The 22719-nt window shown below is 41.0% G+C and overlaps 1 protein-coding gene across 2 annotated transcripts in view; it reads left to right on the top strand.

Moving 5' to 3' along the window:
- SYNPO2 (synaptopodin 2) overlaps positions 1 to 22719 on the top strand; it is a gene marked incomplete at its 5' end in the record, with an annotated part of 176121 nt that overhangs the window by 144511 nt on the left and 8891 nt on the right. For both annotated transcript variants that reach the window (XM_080796942.1, XM_080796943.1), the window contains one exon: positions 907 to 3086. In XM_080796942.1, coding sequence (XP_080653068.1) covers positions 907 to 3086 — 2180 coding nt within the window. The remainder of the gene's footprint in view (positions 1 to 906; positions 3087 to 22719) is intronic.

Raw genomic sequence — 22719 nt, forward strand, 5'->3', positions numbered from 1 at the left:
TTAAATATGAATGTTACTTTAAAACTGCCAAACTCTCATTTTAAATGACTTAAGTTCTGCATCAGCTTTTACCCACAGTTAAAAGGTCACTAGTCACATAATTTTTAAATATCCCCAAGATTTATACTTATTCTTGCTGTGACTGAAGTGCTTATATTTCAAAATAACAATCCATTTCAAACAAATTTATCTAGACAGCTTTGTAGATTGAATTTCTTACGTGTATTCACAATGATCCAGTGTTCCAAATCATTAGCAATCATTGATTCAGTGCCTTCAATTATTATTCATTCAGTTTTTTGAATTTATATTAATCCAGTCACCGTGAATATGAGGACTTTGGGGAGATGTCAAAGTTAAAAAAAAAAAGAAAACTTAAATATTTAAATTCATTACACGGAAACACTTAGAACAGTTTCTTGCCCTCCCCATTCCCAGTTTTTAAAAATGGTTGGACACAGTTTTATATTGACGTTTTATTTTTTAAATATGGAAGTACAGGTATGTCTTACCTTGTTTTTCAGAAAATACTATGTCCTCAAATTCTTTCCTTTTTGGTTTTGATTACATCCTATTGACTGACGTTTACTAGGTAGCGCTTATTGTCAAGGTATAAAGATCCATGTGCTACATATACTCCAATCACCATAGATAAAAATGTATTTATATGAGCGAGTGAAACAGGAGCATTGTGTAGAATTACATATATCATTGTAGATCATCAAAAAAGTATACATTTCAAAAGAAATAAGAAAGGGAAATGAGTTCGATTGCTTCAAAATTTAGTGGCTGATTGTAAACATGTTTTTTCCATATTTACTTTCCCCCGGGGGGAATTGATTTCTGGGTTGCTATGAGGGCTTCTTGGAATTCATCAACTCAGTATAATTTCTGTACTTTCCCTAGGGCTCAGGAGGAGTGAAAGCCTATCAGAAAAGCAGGTGAAAGAAGCGAAATCTAAATGCAAAAGCATTGCTCTCCTTCTTACAGATGCCCCCAACCCCAACTCCAAGGGGGTGTTGATGTTTAAGAAGCGCCGTAGGCGGGCCAAGAAGTACACCCTAGTCAGCTACGGCACTGGCGAACTTGAGCGCGAGGCCGACGAGGAAGAAGGTGACAGAGAGGATACTTGCGAAGTAGCATTTCTGGGCACGAGTGAATCAGAGGTGGATGAAGAGTTATTGTCTGACGTTGACGACAGCGCGCAAGTGGTGAACTTTGACTGGGATTCTGGACTAGTGGACATCGAAAAGAAGCTGAACAGAGGGGACAAGATGGAGATGTTGCCGGACACCTCAGGCAAGGGCGCCCTCATGTTTGCCAAGAGGAGGGAGCGAATGGATCAGATCGCGGCCCAAAAAGAGGAGGAGAGGGTGGGTGGAACGCCAGGCAGAGAACCCGAAGCCGCGCAGACGGACGGCCTGAGAACCATGGCTTCTTACCAAAGGAAGGAGGAAGAATCGGTCAGAATGCAGAGCTCTGTGAGCAGAAGCTACATCGAGGTGAGCCACGGTCACGGCCATGTGCCCCAACAGAACGGCTTCAGCGGGGCGTGTGAAACCGCAGAGGCACAGAGGATGATCCCTATGAACAGAACAGCCAAACCCTTCCCGGGGTCTGCGAACCAGCCAGCGACCCCCTTCTCCCCAACCCGGAACCTGGCAAGTCCCATGGCGGACTTCCCGGCGCCTCCGCCCTATTCCGCGGTCACGCCTCCACCTGAGGCCTTCTCCAGAGCAGTCTCAAGTCCCATAGCCGGCCCGGCGCAGCCTCCTCCGTGGCCCCAGCCCGCCCCGTGGTCCCAGCCGGCCTTTTACGACGCCTCGGAGCGGATAGCTTCCCGGGATGAAAGGATCGCTGTGCCGGCGAAGAGAACAGGAATATTGCAGGAGGCCAAAAGGAGAAGCACGACGAAGCCCATGTTCACTTTTAAAGAGCCCAAAGTAAGCCCAAATCCTGAACTCTTGTCACTTCTTCAAAATTCGGAAGGCAAAAAGGGCACGGGAGCTGGAGGCGATTCCGGACCCGAAGAAGACTACCTCAGTTTAGGGGCCGAGGCCTGTAATTTCATGCAGAGCTCCTCTGCAAAACAAAAGACTCCGCCTCCTGTGGCTCCGAAACCTGCAGTCAAGTCCTCGTCCTCCCAGCCAGGAACTCCAGTTTCTCCGGTCTGGTCCCCAGGAGCGGCTCCAAGCCAACCTCCTGCCTTCCCCGCGTCCAGCCCGTCGCAGGGCACCGTTGTCTCCTCCATCAAAATAGCCCAGCCTTCCTACGCTCCTGCTCGGCCCGCGAGTGCTCTGACCCTGGCCGGTCCCTTCAAAGGACCACAAGCAGCAGTAGCCAGTCCCAACTACACACCTAAGCCAGCGGCTCCCACACCAACAGTAAACGCTGCTCATGCTGGTGCAGCGGGACCATCTAATGAGCTTCCAGGAATGAGTGGGAAAGGAGCCCAGCTCTTTGCTAAGAGGCAGTCGAGGATGGAGAAGTACGTGGTGGATTCAGACACCGTGCAGGCCCATGCCGCTCGCGCCCAGTCTCCCACTCCGTCTCTGCCGGCCGGCTGGAAGTACTCCTCCAACGTCCGAGCCCCTCCTCCTGTGGCCTACAATCCTATCCACTCCCCCTCCTACCCGCTGGCTGCTCTCAAGTCTCAGCCATCAGCCCCACAGGCGTCCAAGACAAGCAAGAAAAAGGGCAAAAAACCCCTCAATGCTTTGGACGTCATGAAGCACCAACCGTATCAGCTAAACGCATCCTTGTTTACTTTCCAACCTCCAGATGCGAAGGATGGCCTCCCCCAAAAGTCATCCGCCAAGGTCAGCCCGGTGCCGGGCATGAAGCAAGCCCTCCCTCCCCGGCCGGTGAACCCTGGCTCGCCCCCTACCGCGCAGGCGTCTTCTGTGTACTCGGTGCCGGCATACAGCTCTCAGACCGCCTTCTTTGCGGAAGCCGCCTCACCGGTCAGCGCGTCCCCAGTGCCCGTGGGCATTCCCGCCTCCCCGAAGCAAGAATCAGCCTCTGCGTCTTACTTCGTGGCGCCGAGGCCGAAGTTCTCAGCCAAGAAAAGTGGTGTCCCAGTTCAGGTGTGGAAACCATCTATCGCGGAAGAGTAATCTTGTAGCCGAAGCTGAGTGTCCACTTTGTTTGAAACAAGCTGTTTGCAGTGTTGCTCCAGTCCCGGAGAATGCCTAGCAAGTCCTCAACTTACTTAGAATTTCAGATGTCACTTCCCAGTCTGGGTCCAAGGAGCGTAATATTTTTAATGAGTCAAAAATCTAACTCAGATTGACTTAAAACATATTTACCTTTTTCGCAAAAATAGGGGAGCACCCCAAAATAGACATGTGCCATTATATTAAGTAAGCAGGATGCTTAGGATTTAGGCTTTAGTCCCAAGAAAGACAGTGATCCGTGTTAGCAGACAGTGCACACAGCCTTTGTGTAGCGTACCAGCTACTGTGCTCCTGTGGTGAAAAGGTTCAAATGTAGTGAGAAGATACATGTATTGATTGAGATTTCCTTTTTAGGTAGTGCTTTATCTCTATAACGGGTGTGAAGAGATAAGACATTTATTGAGGACAGGGATCAGCTCTGTCAACCTCAGTCACCTGTTTGATAGTGCAGAGGATGACTCTGGGGATTGTTGAAATGTACATATTTAGTAAGAAGGGTAAGGAAGAGGGGTCAGTGATAACTGAGCACTAATTATGTATTAGGTTCTTCGCCAGATGTTTTCTATGTATTAACTCATTTCAGAAGACTCCCTTAAAGTAAATGAGACAGGGCAAGAAGGCTAATTAAACTTAGAGACCGATTTCCATCTTCTCTTCCCAGTTACTTAAGAAATGAAGCAAGTGTTATCTCCGATTGCCCACGGAAAGTGTAAGTTTGTGTTCCTCAGCTGAGGCAAGTGGTAGAGCACAGTATAAAAGAATAACATAAAAAAGGGTGAGCAGGTTGCAGATAAAGGTAGCTAGGGCTATTATTTTCCCTTGGGAAAGCACATGATTGAGACATGAAGGGTTTCCGACTGCAGGGGCTGATTGCGAAGCACGAGGAACCCCGCGTGTGTGGAGGCCGTAGGGTGAGAACGCACAATTACTAGCATCATTTCTGAGTGACCTCACAGATGGTTTTCCTTGTGTTCGTTTTGCTTTCTGCCTACTGTTTCCCCCACTGTTCCTTGCAATTCGATTCTCGCAGCTTCACTTTGTGATTTTTGTGTGATGGACCAGGAGGATTCAGGCAAGGTTACCTTGTAAATTTGGATTGGTCACACACCATGCCGTCATCCAGCTGGCGATGAAGTTAAAAATGTTACTGACAGTAAACCTGAAGACCTTTCTCATATCTATTTTAAGTCCAAGTCTGACCAACCATGGAAAATATTCAACAGGAATTAATGTAGAGAGAACCGCAGAGCATTTTTGACAGCTCCGAGGAGAACCATCTACTTAGCACAGGAGACACATTTAGAGACCTCTTATAAAAACTTGCCTACTTTGAGGGTACATGGTACCACTTTCACCCTCTGAAAATGTCTGTATTCCTGTTCTTTTAATGCCGTCACTGTCAACCTGCTATATTTTTCACTATCCTATTAAAACATCATTTCCTTCTTTATCTGTTTAACGTACATATTTTTAAAAGTAATCTTACCCTGTAGGACTGTTCTGACCTAAGTAATTTCTCTGATATTTCTCTTCTGTTGCTCCGAAAACCTCTGAATTTCCTTTTGTGAGCATATTCATTTGTCTGTACACTGTAAAACTCTAAGACATACAAAAAGAATTAGGTCAGCTACAGGAAAATGGGGCCGTTTCTTTTGCTTTTTTTTTTCTTTTTTTTTTTTTTTCTGGAAAATCTCCCATTGCCTTTGGTAGTAGTTTACCTAGAGGTTACAACCACAGGATGCAGCTCAGACCCTCATTTGCCTTTTTTGGAAATCAATTAGGAAGATTAATACAGGGTAAAGGAAAAAGCAATCTATCCATTATATAACACTATTGTTTGTATTACTTGTTCCCTGCAAAGGAAGTCTGTCAAAAGCTGTGCATTTTGCATTCTTTTCTAATAGGACAACCAAAAAAGGCTTCTTAAGGTGAAGCAGGAAAGGAGATCATTTTTATAACTTTGCATTCTTGACATAGCTTTTAAAGAATGGTATGAAGTAGAGGAAAGATAATGGAACACAGGGTAGTGAATTTGAGATCACCAGTTCAAATGTAGCTTGGGCTGGTAATGACCCACAAGTATTCCCAGTTGTCCAGTGGTTTGTGGTATGTAGGAATGAGAAGTGTTTTCAGTCCATTTCCTGTAGGACAGGTGGCAATCTTAGCAGAGCCACTATTTGGAGTTGATGACTAAACACACCACTAGCATAACTGGGAGTGTCATAGGGTTCCCAAAAAGCTTCTCAGAAACATGCTAGGCACGCAATCAAAGCATCCACCAACCTTGACTGGGAGTGGAAGCATAGGTCTCATCTCGAACCGTATGGATGGTTCTATGTTATGGAGGACGGGTAGGTACCCTCCCAAACTGTGTCCGTGACAGAGTGTCACCACACCGTGAGGATGGGGCAGTGGGAGGGAAAAGGACCCAGCCAGCACCCTGGAGGAGAGGGATTCCCTTTGCCTCTTCTCCTCAACCAGACAGCCTCCCGAGAACTTGCATGCAGAATAAGCTGTATGTACCGCATTTCAGGTTGGAGTTATGGGAATGACATCAGTGTGGCAGGTGGGAGCCTTGGGAACTCATGACCTCAGCTCCCCACCCACGAGACCCCCTTTGCAATCCGGGTGTTGTTGACTTTGTTGTGGTAGCAGATGTTTGACTGGTTGGTTGTGGGGTGTGAGGAGGCAGGTTTTGTTTTGTTTTTAGCACCTTGCCTTTTCTCTTGTCCTTTGTTAGCTTAGTTACTGGGCAGAGCACCTATAAAGTCCAGTTGTCATCGTCAACACCATAGCAATGATCATTTACTGAGCACCTGTTTTTGGTGCCTTATGTACCTTATCCCAAGGAATCCACTGTATGGTTTACAGGCACTGAGATATAAAATAAAATGTAGTCACAGTCACTGACTTGCTGCAGGATCTCATGCAGTTTTTTTCCCCCACGAGTTTCCCCTTAACAAGGTCTCAAACCTCTCTTCCTGGACTGTTGTGCCGGGAGGAGTATGCACAACACTAGATATTCTAGGAAGAGAGGCCTATGTGAATCTAAACACAGCATGAGCCTCTCGGTCTCATCAGAGAATAGACTGAATCACAGAACTGGTGAGACTGGGAATCTGAGCATGGCCACTTCCACCTTAAAACCTTTACGATTTTGTTGCTAATATTTCGATAATAAACACATTCTGTTTTGAGAAAGGAAGAATCAAACTGTTTCTGCATTTTGACTGCTCATTGGTAGCATAAAGCATAAGTTTTTAGGAATACGTCTTATAAGACACATTTGGGTTGTCATTGTGGAGCACGTAAAAGTTTGTACTTCAAAATCTATCCAGCATGACTGTTAATGATAACACATATCTCATTTAATCTGCACATGAACCAGCTCATTTAACTACAGGAGAACCGATCCGAGTTACACACAGTTCTTTCGAGCAAGCCAGGGTTCTTCAATCCTTCCAGATCACACCGACCCCTTCCAAGAAGAGGGCTTCTTCACAGGGCTGCTGAGTATTTTCATGCAGCCTACATTCTAGCCTGGCAGCAAGAGTCACATCTGAGATGTCAAAAACAAATGATCTGCATTTAAAGGGTGTGGACTCACAAAAGTGGGACCATTGTCCTGTTTACAGCTACTAGGTTAGAGAACTTTGAAGGTCACTGTGCTGCTGACAGGCGTATCCAATACTGGCACTCCGTGGTAGTTCCAGCCCCTTAAGAGCCCGGGAAGACACAGGGCTGTTAGTGTCTGAGGTTGGAGTTCACCTTTCAGACAAAAGCCCTTGCTGTGTATCATTTTATCCACTTACAAAGTTGAGAAGCGGCAAGGACCCATATTCTAAGGGTGAGTTCCTGAAATCCACTGCTGTTTTATGAGTCACAACCGGCCTGGCAGGAAGGGTATTTGAAGTCATGGTTATCAAAAAGAAGTGATTGTTTTCTGAAAAGCTAAATGCTTAAAATGCTTCCAGAGGGAAACAGTGGGCAGCGAGCATGCTCACTCCCTCCTAAAGTCACAGTTGTTGAGTTTGTTTTAAAGATTGCTAAGAGTTCATGAGAAAGATATATAAAGTCTAAGAACCAACGTTATATTCCCAGACACACTGACCCTTACTGGTCTCATGTCCCCTTATTGCTGGACTCTGGGGGACACAAAGACTCAAGTAACACTTCAGTGCTACCAAGTTCGTCAACAAGTATTCTGGGAAAAAGCAGAATTGAATTCTTCTCTAGACTTCCCACCAGCTCTGGCCAAAGGCCATAAAGCAAACTCGCAAATTCCCACAGGACCCAAACACCAGGCAAAATCACTGCAAGAGGCCGATCTCTCTTTCTTCTCTACGGTTAAAAAGAAAAAAAAAAAAAAGTACAAATATTATAGTCTATCCTATGGAGCAACGGGCCAATAAAAATCAGTTTCTGGAAGAGCCCCCAAAGCAGACTTATTCTTTCCTTAACATTATCAGGTATAGCCAGTTTATTAAATTTTCAAAAAATTAATATGTTTCTATGGTGTGTATATCTGTACACTAGATTGCCTCTTGGCACTTGGAAATCACAGAGCTTACGACTCAGAGGCCACTGAATGAAGAAAAAATTTAATTTGAAAATACCAAATCCTGTCAGACATTTCTCAGACTCCTGATTTTATATAAGTTTGCTAGCTAATACGGTATATTTCAAGTATAAAGAAGGTTAGACTTATTTTGGGGTCTTATGGTTTAAATCATTTTTTGTTATTAATACATAGAATTTCTTTTACCCCATTACCTCATTCTTGGCATGTTTATCTAAACTATGTGTGTTTTATGACTGCTGAAATATACATTCAGGGTCCCTAATAAAAATAGTTCCAAGGACCCACTTTTCAGCCTGTCTTCCTTCCTCTACTTGATAACACTAATAATACTCAAAATAATAACATTCATATGTGCCATGCATGAATCCTGCTTTCACAGCCTCCACTTCTTGAGCTCCTTGATAACTGTTAATGATTCATTCATGGAAAACAAAAAACAAAAAAACAAAGGATTGCAGCTAGCTCTGAGTTGAAAAGTAGTGAACGATCTAGGAATAAACCGAGAAAATTTTTCTTCTTGGAAGTAAATATCGAACACCTAAGTGTTTTGTTATTTAGAAGACATTTTAGAAGTCAGGGAATCTTTGATATCTTTACCTGATGCAATAATCTGTTTTCAAGACAACACAAAGACCTCGACTCAAGTATTATGATCCAATGCAGGATTACATGGATGGGGATGGAAGCTGGGCAGCCACTCAAACAACCTCGTGAGGCCCGAGAAAAAAGCGGGGGTGGGGGGCGGGGGTGGCATTCATGTATTATGTTTCTACTATGTGCCAAGAACTGTGTTAAATGCTTCCCATAAGTTATACAAATAGCTAACATTAACTGAGCACAAATTTTGGGCCCTGAATTGTGGCAAATATCTTTCATAGATTATCTCTTTTCTTTTACTGAGATATAATCCACATATAACATTATATTAGTTTCAGGTGTACAACATAAGGATTTGGTATTTGTTATTTATTATGAAATGATCACCACAATAAGCGTAGTTAACATCCATCACCACAAGTTACAGATTGTTTTCTTATGAGAATTTTTAAGATCTACTCTCTTAGCAACTTTCATATATACAATATAGCATTATTAACTATAGTCACCATACTGTACATTATATTTTCCAGACTTACACTCTTTATCGTAAAACCGGGAGTTTGTACCTTTTGACTACCTTCACTCATTTCAGCCACACCTCCCTCCATTCCCATAGGCGATCACCACAGATTATAACTTTTAATCAGTAGTCCTTATGGAATAGATAGTATCATTATCCCCAGTTAATAGATTATAGTTGGGATTCAGAGGCACAAAGAGGCTAAATAACTTGCCCAAGGTCACACAGTGTTAATTAGTGGACTCTGGATTCAACGTGGGCTTGCACTCCTAACTGATTATACTGTGAATTCATTTACTCCTCAGTATGACGCTGAAAAGAAGGTATTATCCCCAATTTATAGGTGAGGTATCTGAACTTCAGAGAGGCTAAACCACTTGTCGGACAGTCATTAAGCTTATGAGTTGCAGGCTAGGTTTGAAACTAGATCTTTGTCTGACATCCCAGCCTGAACCCTGTCTTCCACACTGCATGGTTTCCATAGTCTCATTAGACACCCGAATACTACTCCCTGAGACCCATTAATTGTGTGTTCTCCAAACTATTTAGCAAGAACCTACTCTGTATAGACTTTATAGGTGACTTTGACCATGCTGATGACATTAGAAAATCAGATGCTTTGATAGTATGTTGGAAGTGAAAACCAGTCTCTGAGAAAGAAGCATCTGTCTTATAAATTAAAAAGGTGAATTTGACAGTGATTTTGTACTAGTTACCCAAATTCTCTTATTTTCTTATTTTAGGATGAATAGGTGATATTTATGGGCTAAGATTGGGGAGGAATGTCACTTAAAAAAAAATAAAGCAAAATCAGAATCTCTACATAAAAGGAAGTGTTCCCCTGGGCTTCATGTCATTCTGACTACATGTGATGGAGGAAACGTTCTTGTTAAATAGTGAAATGGTACCCAGCTTGGCTTATTACTAAATCCATAATAACTTAAGACATTTCAACAAGAATAATGCTAAACAGAATAATAATGAGAGAGTCACAGGCTTTCAGTGTTTCAAATCTAAAAAATAGTTGTCACTGGAATCTTAGAATTCCATGAAGTCTCTCCTGGATATGCACAAGGCAGAAGAACTTTGTAGCCACAGTGTCCTCAATGGAGGATTTCTCAACAGTTATTTCTGTCAAAGACTTCCCAACAAGGACATTTTTACACCTTATGTTTTTCCAGTAGTTTTTTTTTTTTTTTCCTTTTCTTCAGCAATGTCTCATTGTTATTTCGTAAACATCTCCTGAGGAACTGGTTTAATGGATTCTAAACAGGGGTTTGAACATTCCCATCACTAACTTCAGGGAGAAAAGATATGAACTTCTAGGTTCATTGTAAACACCCCCCTCCATTATATTTGCAGAGCTCCACTGCCTTAATTTAAAAATCATAGAGCCACTAATAAGGTGACTTATAATCATGAGGGCTTACTATATGCTAGATGCATACCTAACAAACATTGACTTTCAGTCATCACAAAATGACTATAAAGTAGATATTATGATCATCCCATTTTACAGATGAGAAATTGAGGTGAAGAAAAGTTAAGGAACTTTTCTAAGGAGGTGAGGATAAGGCTCAAGACCTGGCAGTCAAACACCAGAGCCATTCACTATCCACAAGGCTACATTACCTCTCTTGATCACAAGACAAAGGTCACAGTTGAAAGAACTTGTCCATCAGAGCGTTAAGCTTTACCGGTTGCAGAAATACCTCAAAAGTTACTTTAAGTCATCTAAATCAAAGTAAGAAATATTAAAAGGACTTAAAGTTTGGTAGCCCCAAATGATAGATACTTGTAAGCAGGTACAAGGCAAAAAGAAACGCTGTAGTTTTCTGTTGGCCTATTTGCTTATAACTCAATACATGGAAGGGGGCAGCCTAACATTTTGCTAGTTACCATTGCCCAGAATTTGCACTAGACCAAACTCCTCAAAGACCCACTTCCAGCCAACTAGCGTCATATATTACTAGTAGGGCTGTCTTAAATTATACCAGGTAAATTAAGGAAAAAAATAAGAACGATGAAGAGAAATTTCTCAAATTTTAAGAACAATATGCAGAAAAATACTCCCCCCACCCCCACTTCTGAATTTAAAAAGTCGTGATTTGGTTTAGGGGAGGCAAAAGGTAACCATTTCTTAAATGAAACTCATCTATGATTAGGTGAGAACCTGCACGCGAACCCCAAGTGTACAGAGGCACCTTTTGCAATGGGCAACTGTGGACCTGGGCTGAGGGGTCTACAACTGCCTCCAGGCCCACCTCTGGCTTGTAGAGAGGCTCTAGGCAGATGCTTCCACCTTTTCAAGCCTCAGTGTCCCTCCCTGTGACATGAGGACAATCCTGGGTGCACCTGACAGCTTGTGCAGGTTAAATAAGTCCATGGTTTTAGGTGTATAGAACAGTGCCTGACACATAGCAAGCATTCGACAGGTGTTACCTGCTAGTATTATTGCAAAGGTCACTTAACAAACCATAGCTACTATTTCAAAAACTTCCAAGGAGGAAAACGCACACACAACCATTAGATAAGTTCTTTCGTTTTTTCTGTGAATGTGCATCCCAGTTTTAGGGATCAAACACAACTAAAATAGAAAAAGCAGAAACAATGTCTGTATAAATCTACTGACACAAGCAATCTCTTCTCAAGAGGCTTGTACTGAGAAGTCATTGTTTCTTCTGTTTTCTTCTTACTGAAACTTTATGTCTATGTGCCTCTCTCTTCAGCCTGTTAGACAATTTCTTTCTTCTTTGTCTTCGTCTACTGTCCTAGCATTGTAATGGTATACAAAATGAGACCAGGATTCAAAGAGATGGTACAATATTTAAAACAAACAAACAAACAAACAAACAAAAAACCCCCCTTAACATCAGCTTTGAGACTCTACTATAAAGGGACTGTGTTCAATTCAAAGTATCAATGTTAGTAAAACAAGTGTGGGTCCCTTAGCAATATACAGAGAATTCTTATGGGGGGGAAGCTTGTAAATTAAATATAGTCTCAAATTTGGGTGGTTGGTCTCCTGAGGAAGGTTCTGGTAGGATAGTTGAAGTTTAAATAGGCCTATCTCACAGAAAATAGAACAGCTGGCCACCCGATTGCCTAGGCCACCCCAATTCAGACCGCAACAGTTGGGGCTCTGACAGAACCCGGCTGACCCCGGAAGGTGCTCAGACAGCTGTTCTTACCCTCCCTCCCAACGCTGTCCCAGCACAAAGGGTCAGCAACCTGGCCTTTTTAGAGTAATTGATCCCCTTGCCTGAGAAGCATGAGCGGTTTCCAAAAACAGGGTGAACCCTCTCTCTGAACAGAGCAAACTCCCAGTTCACAGAGCAAGGGATGAAAAACAATTCTCAGAATTTGAGTGCCTGGTGTAGGGAGGAACCTAGAATTCCAGCTGCCTTTCAAACCCAGGGAATTTTTGTGGGTTTCCTGGTGTGCCTCTAGAATCTCACTGAGTCAGAAGCAGAAGTTGGGACTAATCTTGAAGAGAAAAAAAAAAAAAAAAATCAAAACAGCTTGAGAGGCTAAAAATTTTATGAGTCCCAAATCGCTTTTGCTTTAAATACATTTAAATTGATTTAGTTCTGTTTTCCTTTTGTACCATTTAATTACTTTTTTTTTTTTTGAAAGTAAAAAAAAAACCAACTAGATCTTTTTCTTGAATGGCATACCCCTTAGTTTTGTTTTCTCCTGACATGTCTCAGATTGGTAAAGAAATATTCACAAAACCATCCTCTAGAGCTCAAGATCACCAAAGAATAAGCTGGACTAATAAATGAAGTGTAAATGTCATACCAATCCTTCCATTGTTAGTTTTGTTTTTTTTTTCCTTTATATCACACTCAAGAGTTAATTGGTGGTCTGGTCCACTGACTACTTGTTAATGCTTATCAGATGGTGCCAATTATCATTCTTCATATAAACCGAAATAAACTAACTAGATTTTGAATTCTCCATTATGAAACAGCCAGCGAAATGTTACAACTCAGGGTGGGTGCTATTATTGAAATAAAAAGCAAAGCAAAATAGATCACTTAGAATTTTTTATTTTAATTTTGCACTTAAGTTTACCAATTAACAAGATTTTCTTTACATAGGGCACTTTAGTTTTAGCCAACCATTGTCTTCGGAGGGTTCTAACACACCGTTTTCCAACTTTTGTTCCCAGAGGGAAATGAAGACCTTCTCCCCACCCCCCACTCCTGGCCCTGCTGTGGATATTCTGACTTAGTAGGTCTGGGTGGGGCCCAGGGATTTGTTCTTGTAACATACACCCCAGGTGATTCTGATGCTAATGGTTGTGCACCACACTTTGTAAAACACTTTTCTAACACACAAAACACTTAGGTCAACCTTATTCTTTAAAACCCATAAATAGTTTTCCAGTTTGTCCAGTCAGGCACAGCCAGACTTGTAAACTGCACCTGTTTTCCACTGTTTGGAGGCCTTGTCTGCAGTGATCGGCAGGGGTGCGCGGATCTTGTGGGCATGCTCTCAGAGGTCCACCAGGGGGCAGCAAACTCTCTTTCCGCTCCAAAAGGGCTTCGCAGGCAGCCTCTCCCAAACGTGGGAATAATTTGCTCGGAACATTCTTTTTCTTTATTTTTTAAATAGGAGAATAAAGAGGGCCTTCAGATATGATTTGGTCGGGCCTCCTGCTTCTAAGCAAGGCCGAGAAGAAATATTTCTAGGAAGAGAATGATACAATTTTACATCTAAAGAAGGGACTATACAAAGTTCTTTGGCTGTTTTTTCTTATCTCTGGGGAAAGGGACTGTATGACTTCCCTTGGCTGTAGGGCAATAGAGTCTGTTATCTCTGATCAAAAATGTTCTTACTAATAACTAACTTAAATCTCTCTGGCAGTAATCAAAACATTTTTATTTTGGGATCTAGGCTAAAGGAGAATTTTGGAGCACTTTGAGTGCTAATTAGCTAGCCTCTTAAAGGGAAAACAAATATGACTGTAAAATTTTCAGATCTAAAAAACACCCAAATTCACGTACTTTAAGGATCACTGGGGGAGATCCCAGTGTTTTTGCTGTGCCTTTCCATTGTGATGATCACATGGTGTGATAGACTGACAAACTGTAATCAGTCAGGGGCTGCTTAAATACTAGGAGAATGTACAGAACAAAGGGACAGGTAGACCCACTGAGTAGCAGCTTTGATCCCAACAAGACCATTGTTTTCAGATCTTTGACGCACTAAAGTTTATTTCTAAAACAAAAAGGATGGTGACGTCCGGAAGTTCCGTAATATGAGATGAATGTTTGTACATTTACCAGTGGGAGAAGAGACCAACAAGAGATAGGAGAGTTAGATATTTGAGGAACTATTGTGAATGAGGGAGTAAATGTATCTATTGATGAAAAAGGAAGGTTAGGAGTAATCAACAGAAGTTACAAGACAGTAAGTTTCAGTTTAGCATAAAACTTCAAAATCTTGTGGGGAAGAGATGGAGAAGGAATTAACATATATGTTGGACACACAAAAGGTGTTAAGAGCTTTAATACATGTATTTAGTTCTCATAACAACCTTATTTGGTGGAAAATTATCATTTTTTAATTGATAAGAAACTGGAGCTCAGAGAGGTTAAGAAAAGTGCCCAAAGTCACACAGCTAGTCCTAAGGTGGGAGACCTGCCAAATGACTCCGAGTTTATCTGTTTTCATAGCCTGTGCTTTTCCCCACTACAATGCCTATCAGGTGTGTTGTAAAAGGAACACCTGCACCTACTTGAAACCTGATTGCAGATCTCGAATCCCTTCCACCTCTGAGATTTTATAATTTGCTATATATGTGTCTTCTAAAAAAATTTTGGGTTTTTATGTTTTGTATTTTGGTGTAGTTCAATACTTTTTAAAAAGCAAGGTCGGTTTAAAACCTGACAAGACAAAATTTGTTTGTTCCTTATCCCTTCAGTTCCAGGATATTTGTAGAAAACACATCTTAAAATTAAATAATCATTTTTTCTAATAAGAAAAAAACAGAGCTTAGGGGAGAATATTTTTTTCTTTTCTCCAAGCCATGAATAGAATGATTTTCTTCAGTTATAGTGTCTGTAAGTATGATTATAATTCCTTTTGACTATTCTTGAAACACACACAGATACTTCTTGAGAAGGGGGAGCACTGTGAAGCTCAGAGGGACCTCTAGGCCTCGGGGAGCCACGAGGTGGGTGAGAAACAGCTGGCAATGCTATAAAGTAGAATTTCCAGTTCCCTTTCCTTGTCATTTCACCCGCATCAGGAGATCTCCACACTTCGCTGTCAAAACACCCCTGTTCCATTGTACAGAATTACATCAGATGTACCATGCATTCATACAGAAAGCAATCTTCTATAAGAAAGAACCATTCAGTATTTATCTTCTTTGCTTTCACTATTCAACCTCTGTTTTGTCCTTCTGCTTCGTTTTTTAAACTTCTGTAATAGTCTACCTAGCACTGTCAACCATGGTCAAAGTGAAAATCCTATCTTATGAGTGATGCATAAATTTTAATTATCAGTGTATTGTTGGGGATGACTGCATTGTCAGACTTCATCTCGTCTCACGTAGACTTCAAATTTTTGCAAAAAGAAAAAAAAGTACTGATCTAGAGTGAACTTCATTTAGCAACTAGTTATAGCATCAAAGTTGCATTTCGCCTGAGAATACCTGACCCATGGTGATAAATTGTAAGCCATTGTCCCCCTCCCCCCCCATCCCCACCTCCTTCAGGCCCTTTAAATGAAAAAATTTGGAGATAACTTTCCTCCCAGCTAAAACATACACAAAAGCTCTAGCCTAGGTCATAGCCATGTGTGATTCCAAATGGTCAGTGATTGCTGGTCTATGATTTAAAGTTTGAGAAGAACTTAACTGCCTTAGACTTAACAATGCCAAAACAGACAAAGTTAAGGACAAGGATGCGACTGAAAAGTCTGCACATCACTATCAGAAAGTGTCTCATCATGTGTAAGAAATAGATCAGAACAAAGCAGAGAGGAAATTTTTGATGGGTGTAACTTAGGAATCTTTTTACAAAGAGATAAGCTCTAGACATTTCTTTTTCTATCCCTTCCCCAGAGTTTTTCATTATTTGTTTTTTAGTGGATAGTTGCTTAAGAACTTCAGGCATACATATTAACAGAAGGGTCCCTACTCTCCATCTCAAATGCCTATTTATAAGGATCTAGACATTTTAGTACCTCCAGAAGAATTTATCTTTTATCTTAGGCTAAGACTATACATCCAATGTGGCTTAGAGGGTTGATGACGTGCTTGTACCTAATTCACGGGGCTTTGTTAACTCACCTGTGTATCTGCATGAATCAATATTGAAAAAGGAAAAAGTTGTTTGGCAATTGATAGTGAAAACTACCTAACATTGTATCAATATGAAGGTGAACTTGGGAAACGGGAGTAGTCAGGGGGATGTTAAGGAATGAGATCCTTTGAACAAATGTGTGACCCACATAGCAAAATTTGCTATAGTGTTAATATCCAATATCATGTCTAAGAAATTAGATATTGGAGTTTTGTGAGAACATTAAGAAAGCTATAGCAATAGGAAAAGCTGTAATAATAGCTAACAAGAGGGGAAAATTAAAGCATACTAATGCCTCCTGAGACACCTCCTTGAACCATTAATTGGATTACAGATACACCTGTAGTTAGTATTTTCAAGTGAAGTTAATGCTTCCTATTTTGAAGATATGTTCCTGGGACACTACTGATAAAAAGATGTTTCCACGTTCTCCATTTGTATTTGAAAAGTACACCATCATGACTATCACCCTATACTCTGCTTTAATCTATATTTCCCCCTGAGGGGCCTTTTTATCTATTTCAGAAAAACAAGCATTCCTTTGAAAACCCTAATTACTTTATGGCATCCTCGTGTCTATAAAACGAAATGACATACATGGAATTACTACATAAATCCCTCAGACAAGAAAGATATCATGAAATAAAACTTAACACTCGCACCAGAGAGATGTGGTAAGGCAGTTAAACAAAATTTTCCTATTCTGTGCTTAAGAAAATATGTTGTTGGTTACTTCCCGGATGAAGAGTTACATTTTTTTATTCCTAATTTTAAACATCACTCTTGGGCCATGATTTTGACGAAGGAAACATAAATATGATTTGGCAGTAAATCTTAAATTTCCCAGGAACAGTAGGTTAAACATTTTCCCCAGGGACCAGGAAATGAATCAAAGGATCTATTTCATAAGCTTAGAAAACGTAATGGACAAAAACACAGTTACAAAGATCAAATAAGTCATTTTTCTCATACTGTGTTTTCCACATCCTTGTGAAATAATATGTCACATGTTTAGTCGTTGATGTGTCTTTGTCATTACCATTAACCAGCTTTGGTTTGTCAGCTTTTTAATGTAATTAGGAGTTGTGATAGAAGAATGACTTAAAGACATCCCGGGGAGAAATTTGGAGAATGATTTCATGTAAAAGGCCCAATCAAGGTTGTTGCATGCTATGTACACATTTCTTAAGAATCCTTTTCTTAACCTCTTATCTGATAAAATTTTCCCTGGGAAAATCAAAGCCATTCTACTTGGGAAGTGAGTTTGCTTAAGGGATATTAGCTCTAAGTCAAATAGCAGGCACATAATCTGTAAAATACATTTAAAAAAACACCTCTCTTTGCTCCACTTTTCCCCTAGGAATAAGTGCACATTCATGGTGACTTTTCTTTTTTGTGAATAAGGGCGGAAGGAGATGGTTACCCAGATTTGTTTTAGGAAAAGTATCGAGGATATAATGGACAGCTAAAGCTATATTCAGAGAGTGAAATACATTTTAAGTAGGTTTTACCATATAGGTAATAATTTTATACTAGTAATGATGAGTCCCCTTTCTAAAGTGCTTACTACATACCAGACACTGACAGTTTTCTTTACAAAAGTCTTCCAAAAGTTCAACAGTTCATTTATTTCATATAGAATCATCAACCTTTGTTTATTGTGAAAGTTCCTTTGTTTTCTCTGTAGAAACTGATGAAATTGGAACTTTTGATATGTTATTCATTTTTTTCTATCATGGGAATCCATATGACTTTTACTGCTTAAATCTTCTGAGATGAGAGAACTTTCTCTTCAGAAAATGTTTTGAAATGTATTTAAAATTTTGTTTTTACGTTCAAGCCAATTAATGTAGATTTTTATAAAAATGTATTTTAGGGGGGTGCCTGGGTGGCTCAGTGGGTTAAAGCCTCTGCCTTCGGCTCAGGTCATGATCCCAGGGTCCTGGGGTCGAGCCCTGCATTGGGCTCTCTGCTCAGGAGGGAGCCTGCTTCCTCCCTTCTCTCTCTCTGCCTGCCTCTCTGCCTACTTGTGATCTGTCTGTCAAATAAATAAATAAAATCTTAAAAAAAAATGTATTTCAGGGGACGCCTGGGTGGCTCAGTGGGTTAAAGCCTCTGCCTTTGGCTCAGGTCATGGTCTCAGGGTCCCACCGAGCCACTGAGCCACCCAAGCACCCATAAATACAGTATATAATAGTGTTTTCATAAGCTATAGTTTTTAGAATGGCATACCTTTCTGAGGATAAAGGGAGGTGAGAGGGTAAAACATTGCTGTGTCGTTAATCTCTCTTCACTAATAGATACAGTGCCTTAAAATAATTTAGATACAATTTTATTACCTGTGACTTTAATTTTTAAATTTCCCTATACAGACACATACCAGCTGTGCGACCTAGTGTAAATTACCTCATTTTTATGCTTCAGTTTCCTGATTTGCAAGATTGGGATTATAGGGCTGTTGAGAGGATTCAGTGAGTTAATAGAAAAACTTGCTTAGCACTGTGATTAGTACACAGTAAAAATTCTATACATTTTAAGTCTTGCTATCTTTGCTATCTAAGGTGGAAAGGGACCGCGGAAGTATATGCAGATTCCTCCCTAACATCAGGCTTCATGATCTTACATTGAATGTGGTTACTTTTATTCTTTTATAACAGAGGGTTAAGAAAGATTAAGAAATCTGCAGTTTGCCCCCCCCCCAACCCCCACGGCGGAGCTAGCAGAGAGGTGAGGTCAGTGCGTGTTTCTGGCCAGTTCTGCTGCCTGCGTTCTGACGTTCTGATGGGTGGGAAGCCGCGCTGCGGTATCTGAGGCCTGTGGTGCTAATGCCACTTCAAAGGCAAGGCTCCCTCCTATTTTTATCCTGGGACGGCAGCCTGCCCATGCAGTTGCCTCTCGAACAAAAGGTTCTGCCAGGTCTCTGACACCTTCTAAGACCTCACAGGCTCTTCTCCCCAAAACAAGAATAATCGCCACTTGTTTTGCCGTGGGGCGTTCGATTTCCAAACGAAATCTCTCCTCTACCCCTGCTCCTGAAACTGTAGCCGGCATTGTTACCATTGGACGAGCAAGGAAAATACAGCTGGAGAGGTGGACGCACATGGGTCACCAGAGGCAAAGGCAGGACTCCCCGGGTCAGTGTGACATCCCAGTTATTCTTTCCAACATATCACGCTCGCTTCCATTGTCATTTATAACCCTTAGCCTTTCTCGCGAAGGAATTTCCTTCAAACATAAGATAAACTTTTAAAACATGTATTGTTCTAGAACCCAAATTTAATCTAAAAGTTAATCTAAAGTGAATGCTGATGAATAGCAGAGGCAGAGGCCAGATGTGAAGCACTAGCTACAAGATGGTATCTCTTTTTCTGATGCCCAAGTATGTTTATTTCATGTATGGAAGCAATGTATGGTTACTTGGCTACTTCTCTAGTCAATAGTAGGACTGATTCATCCTGACTCTCCGCACTATTCTTTTTTTTTTTTTTTTTAAGATTTTATATATTTATTTGACAGAAAGATCACAAACAGGCAGAGAGGCAGGCAGAGGGAGAGGGAGAAGTAGGCTTCCCGCTGAGCAGAGAGCCCAGTGTGGGGTTCGATCCCAAGACCCTGAGATCATGACCCAAGCTAAAGACAGAGGCTTAACCCACTGAGCCACACAGGCACCCCCGCGCTATTCTTGATGAGCAGCCCAGTGCTGCAGATTGCTGTCTGAAGAGACCGACACCCTCCTCCGTTTTGTTAGGAGAGTGTTACCACAGGATTTCCAAAAACTCTGCACGTGAAGAAAACTTAAGATTCACTTTAGGAAGGCGGATCACAGAAAATGGAGATAGAGACTATTTTATTAAGAGACTAGGACAAAATGATCTTAAAATTCTCCTTATTCCTTGATGTCAAGCTTGACTGTATGTGATTCACCTAAAAGGAACATTTATCCTACATTTAAGGATCTCTAGATATAAGCGTTCTGCATCTCCATGGAGAAATAGCTTTCCTGTTAACCTGCTTCCCTATCAGGAAAATTAATCCAAGACTCAAGAAAATGGGAGTGCCCCTAAGAGATAAGTTAGTAGAAAAGGCCATTTCCTACACCTGATTGCAGTCTCATGATAAATGGTAAATCAGCTTTCAGCTTTCCCTTCTGCAATTTTTTTTTTTAAGATTTATTATTTTAGAGAGAGAGAGAGAGAGCATACAGTGGGGAGGGGCAGAGGGAGAGGGAGAAAGAGTCCCAAGCGGACTCCACACTAAGCATGGAGTCCGACATGGGGCTCAATCTCAGGACCCTGAGATCAGACCTGAGCCAAAAGCGAGACTCAGACTCTTAATGGACTATGCCACCCAGGCACCCCTTCCTTCTGCAAATCTAACTAACCCCAAAGTCCATTACCTTTTTTTTTTAATAATTTTTTAAATAAACATATAATTTATTATTAGCCCCGGGAGTACAGGTCCATTATCTTTTTCTTCTTATGTCTTATTTTTTTTTTCTTCCACTCTTGCAAATATATTTTAGGCTCTCTTTAGGATTCATGCATAAAAGTCTAGAACTTTTCTCGTTTGGGGATTCAGAACAGCTTGAAGCCCTCACACTTGCACTGCCCTAAAAATGCAAATGATTTTACTTGCACATTAAAATCTTCTACCTGCTTAGAAAAGTTGATTTGTATGTACATATTGATGCATCCTCTTTGTTTTGACAAACATGGGTTGGTGTGCAGATCAGTGTGTGTATAGTGAGGGCGGTGGGATGAGTCTCTTTGTGTGAGTCCCTCACTACATGTAAGTGTTGTGAGAAGGGCTACCTACATCTTGAGGCATGATGAAAAATTTTAGTGAAGCTAACCAAGTTTCCTGGTTATAGCAGTCTGATATAGAAATTATTCATTCAGTTAACAAATATTTACTAATTATTCATTCAGCCAACAAATATTTCCTAATTATTCATTCAGCCAACAAATATTTACTAAGCATCTACTTGCCAGGAACTATTTTTCATCTAGAGATGTCTTAATGAATAAAACAGAATGAAACAATAACTCTTACTCTTACATGGAGCTAAATTCTAGTGGGAAGAAGCACATGAACAAAATAAATAAAACATTTATTATGTTAAATAGACATAAGCTTAAAGGGAGATATAAAACAAAGAATGGGTAATTTCGACAGAGAAAGAGAGAGAGAGAGACAGATAGACAATAGTCAGATAGTGATCGTATGACATTTGAGTAAGGCATGAAGGAAAAGAAACAGGAGTCATGCTGATATCTGGAGTACTGTGTTCCAGGCAGAAGGATCAGCAAGTGTAAAGGTCCTGAGGCACAAGTATGTCTGGTGTGTTCAAAAATAGCAGAGGCCGGTGATTTTGGCTGCCATTTGAGAGTAGACTAGAGCAGTAAGGGTGGGACCAGGAAAATCAATTAGGAGACGGTAACAATAATCCAGGCAAGATTATACTGCTTTACCTTAGGATGACAGCAGTGGAGGCATGGGAAATGGTGGCAGACTGGGTATATTTTAAAGTCAACATCGACAGATCAGGTGGCGTGCGAGGGACAGGGAAGAGTCAAAAATGACTCTCAAGATTCTGACCTGAACAGATGGGAAGCTGGAGAATGCCTGGCGTGTTTTTCCATTCGTGTGCCTCTTCATAGCCCTCTGCTTTTTAGAAATTCTTATGAATGACTTAAAAGGCAAATGAAATGTTCTTTATTTCTGTTTGCCTCTGTTGGAATCTGCTTATGACAAAATATATATTTGTGATGAATATTTACTGATCACGTGTTTAAGAGAGAAAGTTGTCGAAGGAATCGAAATAACATTTGAAGGAGTTGAAATAACATTGGAAACAACATTTGTTGAGGACACTTCCGATACTACGGCACGTTTAAGCAGGGATTGAGTTAAGAAAATGTTTTCGGCTTTCCAGGTTTATGGTATGAAATAGTTGGAACTTCAGAATGTAGCCTGTTAAACTTCTTTGGCTTCTAGGGCTATTTGCATTGCTTTGGAATTCACTTCATTGTCCTATGTAAACCTCAGACTACACTTCCTTTTTAAATGTCAAGTGTTTCCGGCCAGTTAAATAGATTCCCCAGAAGTTTAACAAGGAAGCTAACTGAGCTGTTTCATTAACTGCTTTCTGTGGGTAAGTCAGCATTGAACTGACATGAAAGGTTGGTTAAGGTAAGCTGGGAAAGGCCCTCAGCTCCTCTGAGCTTTTCAGGTGACTTGAGAGCAGAACCCCATGTGTGTCTCACCTTCACAGAAAGGGAGAGAGCACATCTAAATGTGAGGTATGCCCTAGAACCTGCCACTGACTCCTTCTTGTGACAAATGGCAAGATGGCAGTAGTAATTAATCCAAACTTAGTCAGAATTTAAGTGATTCTTTCCAAAATTTCTAAGATCTCATTTCATCTGATTTGCTTGGACTTGAATCTTTAAAAAAACAACAACAAAAGACATTTTCACAAAGCGATTTCATTGCCAAGTATAGTCTACTACTTGACTGAGA

The sequence above is a fragment of the Martes martes genome, assembly GCF_963455335.1.
Source record: "Martes martes genome assembly, chromosome: 2".
Lineage (NCBI taxonomy): Eukaryota > Metazoa > Chordata > Mammalia > Carnivora > Mustelidae > Martes > Martes martes.